This window comes from Leucoraja erinacea, chromosome 28, assembly GCF_028641065.1.
Source record: "Leucoraja erinacea ecotype New England chromosome 28, Leri_hhj_1, whole genome shotgun sequence".
Classification (NCBI taxonomy): Eukaryota; Metazoa; Chordata; class Chondrichthyes; order Rajiformes; family Rajidae; genus Leucoraja; species Leucoraja erinaceus.
Genome location: NC_073404.1, coordinates 28,590,402 through 28,598,003, shown reverse-complemented (window position 1 = coordinate 28,598,003; position 7,602 = coordinate 28,590,402). Strand labels below are relative to the sequence as shown.

Here is a 7,602-nt window from a genome sequence, read left to right as displayed (position 1 = left end):
CAAAGGTGGACACAAGTGCTGGAGCAACTCAGAGGGTGAGGCAGCATCTCAGGAGAGAAGGAATGGGTGACCTTTCGGGTCCAGACCCTTCGTCAGACTGATGTCAGGGGAGTGGGCTGGGACAAAGATAGAATGTAGTCGGAGACAGTAAAACTGGTGGGAGAACTGGGAAGGGGGCGGGAATTGAGAGACAGGAAAAGCAAGGGCTACTTGAAGTTAGAGAAGTCAATGTTCATATGTTGGGGTGTAAACTGCCCGAGTGAAATATGAGGTGCTGTTCCTCCAATTTGCGCTGGGCCTCACTCTGACAATGGAGGAGGCCCAGGACAGAAAGGTCAGTGTGGGAATGGGAGTGGGAGTTGAAGTGCTGAGCCACCGGGAGATCAGGAAGGTTAAGGCGGACTGAGCGGAGGTGTTCAGCTGAAACGATCGCCGAGCCTGCGCTTGGTCTCGCCGATATATACAGGAGTCCACACCTGGAACAGCGGATACAGTAGATGAGGTCGGAGGAGTTGCAGGTGAATATATATGTTTGTGTGTATGAATTTGTGAGTGTGTGTGTACATACACACACTGGTCTCTTTGTTCTTGTCTATTATATTGTTTACAGATGACTGAGAATAAGGTACACAAATGGAGCAAAGGAAATAGGCAACGTTTCGGGCCGAAACCCTTGGGTTTCGGCCCGAAACGTTGCCTATTTCCAAGGGTTTCGGCCCAAAACGTTGCCTATTTCCAAAGGTTTCGGCCCGAAACGTTGCCTATTTCCAAGGGTTTCGGCCCGAAACGTTGCCTATTTCCAAGGGTTTCGGCCCGAAACGTTGCCTATTTCCAAGGGATTCGGCCCGAAACGTTGCCTTTTTCCTTCGCTCCATAGATGCTGCTGCACCCGCTGAGTTTCTCCAGCTTTTTTGTGTACCTTCGATTTTCAGAAACAGCATCTGCAGTTCCTTCTTGAACACTGAGAATATGCAGAAATGGGGAATCTTTAGGACTGAGAGAGTCAAATAGATTGTGGGATAACTGGCGGCCGAATGAAATATGTGTTTTTACTTTCATTATAGTGGCATCACTAGTCAGGACTCGATTTCACCGACACACGTGATTTCCAGTAACACAGACTGTTCACACCGACCCAATGACACATGTTGATTGAGGAATATTACTCTGTCGTGTAATTCCTTACTTTTGATGAAATTCAGCGAGCAAACGCGATAATTCCCGATATATTTTGGATCTTTAAATCTCCACGGCAAATGTCGGCTGTTCACTTCCGCTGTTTTCTACCTTCAGTTCCCTCTTGTAATTACCTTACTTTCTATCTTTTTTTTTTGCATGAAAATTTAGGTCACTGTGCTTCATGGTCACCCCAACTAGCACAGAAAATCTCAGCCTAAATATCGGCCGTTTTCCATGTTTTTAATGGGTGGGAAAGTGTGTGTTTCCCCATTCACTAACATGTACCGGATGTATAACATGTCCTCCACTTGAAATTTTCGGTCACGTGGGTGCGGATCTACGCTCCAGTGACTTTCGTGAAATCACCCTATAGCGGAGCAAGATAGACCACTCGTGCGAAATGCAATGGGCTGACGTGTAGTACGCAACGGAGCTGGAACGTGGGCCTTTTTTTCATCCATTTCCGTAACCCGACCCGACCCGACGCGACCCGCAGTGTAATCAACGTTGCGGGGGAACAGTTTGTGTGAATAAATTAAAATTCTGAAAATGAGGAGAAGATTTTTCCCAAATAACTTTTATTTTTACGAGGATGTTTCCGTAAACCGGCTTCCGTCTCCGCACAAGTATCTTTGCTCCGCTGTGACGGGATCTTTGGTGCGGAGACGGAAGCCGGTTACGGAAATGGGTCTGAAAATTACACATGAATCTGCCCATGACCGTACTATGTATTTTTCGTCGAGGGATCTATCTTGCTCCGCTATAGGGTGATTTCACGAAAGGTCACTGGAGCGTAGATCCGCACCCACGTGACCGAAAATCTCAAGTGGAGGACATGCTATACATCCGGTACATGTTAGTGAATGGGAAAACACGCACTTTCCCACCCGTTAAAAACATCGAAAACGGCCAGGTTTTGAGCTGCAATTTACTGTGCCAGTCGGGGTGACCGTGAGGAGCTACCTAGATTTACAGTCCAAAAAAAAGATAGAAACTAAGGTAAATTAAAGAGGGAGCTGAAGGTACCAATCCAGCGGAAGTGAACAGCGGACATTTGCCGTGGAGATTTAAAGGTCCAAAATATCGGGAATTATTGCGTTTGCTCGCTGAATTTCATCAAAAGTAAGGCATTATTGACTTACTCCCTTGTTCTGGACTTCCCCAACATTGGGAACTATCTTCCTGCATCTAGCCTGTCCATAAGTTTCTATAAGATCCCCCCTCAATCTTCTAAATTCTAGCGAGTACAAGCCGAGTCTATCCAGTCTTTCTTCGTATGAAAGTCCTGACATCCCAGGAATCAGTCTGGTGAACCTTCTCTGTACTCCCTCCATGGCAAGAATGTCTTTCCTCAGATTAGGAGACCAAAACTGTACGCAATACTCCTGGTGTGGTCTCACCAGGGCCCTGTACAACTGCAGTAGAACCTCCCTGCTCCTATACTCAAATTCATTTGCTATGAATGCTAATGTACAAACTCCGTACAGACAGCACCCGTAGTCAGGATCGAACCCGGGTCTCCTGCGCTGCAAGCGCAGTAAGGCAGCAACTCTGCCGCTGCGCCGCCCATGCTGGGACATGTTGGTCAGTGTGGGCTAGTCGGGCTGAAGGGCCTGATTCCACACTGTGTGGCTCTGCGACTCTCTGTGGCTCTATGACTCTCTCTGACCATGTTTTTCCCGTCTCTCTCTCTCAGGCGAGTTTTCGGAGACGGACAAATGTTGCCGGGAACACGACCATTGTGCCCACGTCATCTACCCCTTCTCATCCTCCTACGGCCACAGGAACCTGAGGCTTCACACACTGAGCCACTGCGACTGCGATGCAGAGTACGTATGGAGCGGCACGGTGGTGCAGCGGGTAGAGCTGCTGCCTTACAGCGCCAGAGACCCGGGTTCCATCCTCACTACGGGTGCTGTCTGTACGGAGTTTGCACGTTCTCCCCGTGACCTGCGTGGGTTTTCTCCGGGTGCTCCGGTTTCCTCCCACACTCCAAAGACCCACAGTTTTGTGGGTTAATTGGCTTCTGTAAATTGTCCCTATTGTGTTGGATAGAACTAGTGTACGGGTGATAGCTAGTTCAAATGCTCCTAAGTTCTAAGAGTAGAATTAGGCCATTCGGCCCACCAAGTCTACTCCGCCATTCAATCATGGCTGATCTATCTCTCCCTCCCAACCCCATTCTCCTGCCTTCTCTCCATACCTGTACTAATCAAAAAAATATTCATCTTTGCCTTAAAAATATCCATTGACACCGAAGATAGACACAAAATGCTGGAGTAACTCAGCGGGTCAGGCAGCATCTCTGGAGAGAAGGAATGGATAGAAACATAGAAACATAGAAATTAGGTGCAGGAGTAGGCCATTCGGCCCTTCGAGCCTGCACCGCCATTCAATATGATCATGGCTGATCATCCAACTCAGTATCCCGTACCTGCCTTCTCTCCATACCCCCTGATCCCCTTAGCCACAAGGCCCACATCTAACTTTTAAATATAGCCAATGAATGGCCTCAACTACCCTTTTTCCAGAGATTCACCACTCTCTGCGTGAAAAAAGTTCTTCTCATCTCGGTTTTAAAGGATTTCCCCTTTATCCTTAAGCTGTGACCCCTTGTCCTGGACTTCCCTAACATCGGGAACAATCTTCCTGCATCTAGCCTGTCCAACCCCTCAAGAATTTTGTAAGTTTCTATAAGATCCCCTCTCAATCTTCTAAATTCTAGAGAGTATAAACCAAGTCTATCCAGTCTTTCTTCATAAGACAGTCCTGACATCCCAGGAATCAGTCTGGTGAACCGTCTCTGCACTCCCTCTATGGCAGTAATGTCCTTCCTTAGATTTGGAGACCAAAACTGTACGCAATACTCCAGGTGTGGTCTCACCAAGACCCTGTACAACTGCAGTAGAACCTCTCTGCTCCTATACTCAAATCCTTTTGCAATGAAAGCTAACATGCCATTCGCTTTCTTTACGGCTCTTCAGACTGGAGAACTGTCTCGACCCGAAATGTCACCCATTCCTTCCCTCCAGAGATGCTGCCTGCCCCGCTGAGTTACTGCGGCATTTCGTGCCTATCCTCTCTCTCACTGTCTGAACGACCTCTCCACACAGGCTAAAGAAGTGCTTGAGAAGAGTGAACGACACGTCATCCCGGATTGTCGGCCAGGCGTTCTTCAATGTGTTGGAGGTCCCTTGCTTTGACCTGACCTACGAGGAGCAGTGTGTAGAACGGTTCTGGTACGGCTGGTGAGTTCCACGCTTCAAGGTTCAAGGACGGCTTCACTCTCACTCACCCCGGGGGCTCCGTCTACACCTCACGCTGCCTCGGCAAGGCCAGCAGCATCATCAAGGACCAGTCCCACCCCGGCCACTCCCTCTTCTCCCCTCTCCCATCAGGCAAGAGGTACAGAAGTGTGAAAACCCACACATCCAGCCAGACACAAGGACAGTTTCTTCTCAGCTGTTATCAGGCAACTGAACCGCCCTCTCGTTTGTGAACAGCTCCATCCAAAACCGCAAGAAATTGTGGACGCAGCCCAGACCATCACACACAAGCCAACCTCCCTCCCATAGACTCCATCTACACCTCACGCTGCCTCGGCAAGGCCAGCAGCATCATCAAGGACCAGTCTCACCCCAGTCACTCCCTCTCCTCCCCTCTCCCATCAAGCACGAGGTTATAGAAGATCGTAAATTAATCTAAACTAAGATGGAAAATTTCCCTGGAGTGAATGCAATGATTGATGTTATAATTCACGGCAATAGGGTGCGTCAAGTCAGTAGAAGTGCTGCCTCACAGCGCTAGAGACCCAGGTTTGATCCTGACCACGGGTGCTGTCTGTATGGAGTTTGCACGTTCGCCTTGTGACCGCGTGGGTTTTCTCCGGGTGCCCTGGTTTCCTCCCACACTCCACAGACATGCAGCATTGTAGGCTAATTGGCTTCGGTAAAAATTGTAAATTGTCGTGTGTGTGTGTGTGTGTGTGTGTGTGTGGGTCAGTGTGTGTGGGTCAGTGTGGGGGTCAGTGTGTGGGTCAGTGTGTGGGTCAGTGTGTGTGTGTCAGTGTGTGTGGGTCAGTGTGTGTGGGTCAGTGTGTGGGGGTCAGTGTGTGGGGGTCAGTGTGTGTGGGTCAGTGTGTGTGGGTCAGTGTGTGGGGGGTCAGTGTGTGTGGGGGGTCAGTGTGTGTGGGTGGTGTGTGGGTCAGTGTGGGGGTCAGTGTGTGGGTCAGTGTGTGGGTCAGTGTGTGGGTCAGTGTGGGGGTCAGTGTGTGTGTGGGTCAGTGTGTGTGGGGGTCAGTGTGTGTGTGGGGTGTGTGTGGGTGTGGGTGTGTGTGTGTGTGTGGGTGTGTGTGTGTGTGTGTGTGTGTGTGTGTGTGTGTGTGTGTGTGTGTGTTTGTGTGTGTGTGTGTGTGTGTGTGAGTGTGTGTGTGTGTGTGTGGGGGTCAGTGTGTGTGTGTGGGTCAGTGTGTGGTGGGTGTGTGGGGTCAGTGTGTGGGGGTCAGTGTGTGGGGGTGTGTGTGTGGGGGTCAGTGTGTGGGTCAGTGTGTGTGTGTGTGTGTGTGGGGGTCAGTGTGTGGGGGTCAGTGTGTGGGTCAGTGTGTGTGGGTCAGTGTGTGTGGGGGTCAGTGTGTGGGGGTCAGTGTGTGGGGGTCAGTGTGTGGGGGTCAGTGTGTGGGGGTCAGTGTGTGTGGGTCAGTGTGTGGGGGTCAGTGTGTGGGGGGTCAGTGTGTGGGGGTCAGTGTGTGGGTCAGTGTGTGTGGGGTCAGTGTGTGTGTGGGTCAGTGTGGGGTGGGTGTGTGTGGGTCAGTGTGTGTGTGTTTGTGTGTGTGTGCGGGGGTGAGTGTGTGTGGGTGTGTGTGTGCGTGTGTGTGTGTGTGTGGGTGTGTGTGTGTGTGTGTGTGCGGGTGGTTGTGTGTGTGTGTGTGTGTGTGTGTGTGTGTGTGTGTGTGTGTGTGTGTGTGTGGGTGGGGGTCAGTGTGTGGGTCAGTGTGTGGGGCAGTGTATGGGGCAGTGTGTGGGGCAGTGTGGGGGTCAGTGTGGGGGTCAGTGTGTGGGTCAGTGTGTGTGGGGTCAGTGTGTGTGTGTGTGGGTGATAGTGTGAGTGTGTGTGTGTGTGTGTGTGTCAGTGTGTGGGGGTCAGTGTGTGTGTGGGTCAGTGTGTGTGTGGGTCAGTGTGTGGGGGTCAGTGTGTGGGTCAGTGTGTGGGTCAGTGTGTGGGGGTCAGTGTGTGGGGGTCAGTGTGTGGGTGGTCAGTGTGTGTGTGGGTCAGTGTGTGTGGGTCAGTGTGTGGGGGTCGCTGGTCGGCGTGGACTCAGTGGGCTGGTGGTCTTTGTGTCTCTGAAATCTGATCTAAATTCTCTCCGCTCATGTTTGCAAGGTGCAAGAGATACGGCCACGTCCTTGTCGCTGTCCCGAGAGAGTCCGTGCTCTATGATTACGGAGGAGATTTGATCGATGAGACGGACACGGAGATGAAACCCGGCCTGAGTTCCCCGTCTGCCTCTCCCCCCTGGACTGGGGCGACCCCCGACCCCCCGGGCCAGCCGTCCACCCTGGGTCAGGTCATCCATGCGGCTGAGGACCTCCTGAAGGTCATGGCCACAGTGACACAGAGCTCAGCCCACGGGCACCTGCCCGGGGCAGCGGCCGGCGAGAAGGGCGCCAGAAGGGCCACGCCAAGCCCGGCAAAGGCGAGGGGAGGAAGAAGAAAAGGAGGAAAGGCAAGAAGAGACGAAAGGGGAAAGGGAGGAAGAGAAAGGGCAAGGGCAAAGTTGGCAGTGAAGCCACCAACACATTGCAGGAGGGTCTGGACCAGAAGATTCGCAACAAGAAGAAGGACTACTTCACTGAGACTGCGGGCAGCAGCAGGAGCAATGAAGTTGCCCACCGTTACTTTGAGAATTCCTTGGATTTAATGACAAAGGGCGACGGATTTAATGTTGTGATGAGTGATGGTCACCTCCAGCGGGCTCAGCCCTTGTCTGAGGTGCCGGCCGAACCTCAGCATCACCCAAGGGGGGATTTGCTACCTCTTCAAATCACACAGCGCCCGGCAGCCGGGAACAGTGGGGAAAAGCCGCCGGCCAAACAGTGGCACCAACAGAAACATGGACATCATCAGCCCGACAGAGAGGCAACATTGACCTTGGCACCCACCCAACCAAGTCCCAATTCCCGCTCCATCAACAGAAGACCTTCTGCTGTAACACCGGCGGCAGAGGCAGGACAACACAAAGAGATGTCTCCCTCTCCAGCGGCGCTCTTCGCCACTCGTAGCGAAGTCGTAGCGAGCTCCACTCGCCTCTTGGGCGGCAGCACGAGCAAGAAACGGCGTCGCAAGAGGAAGGGCAGGAGGCGACCCAGTCCCACGTCCCGACAGAGTCGTAAGTCCGTCCCGCCATCGGCTCCCAAGGAGGACTCG

General features: G+C 52.1%; 1 protein-coding gene across 1 annotated transcript in view; it reads left to right on the top strand.

The window, feature by feature from the left end:
• Positions 1 to 7,100, top strand: part of LOC129710847 (protein PROCA1-like) — a 9,066-nt gene extending 1,966 nt beyond the window's left edge. Inside the window, exons 2-4 of the mRNA XM_055658125.1 lie at positions 2,876 to 3,008; positions 4,293 to 4,427; positions 6,559 to 7,100. Of these exons, the coding sequence (XP_055514100.1) occupies positions 2,876 to 3,008; positions 4,293 to 4,427; positions 6,559 to 7,096 (806 nt within the window). The 3' untranslated portion in view covers positions 7,097 to 7,100. The remainder of the gene's footprint in view (positions 1 to 2,875; positions 3,009 to 4,292; positions 4,428 to 6,558) is intronic.
• Positions 7,101 to 7,602: the final 502 nt, after the last annotated feature.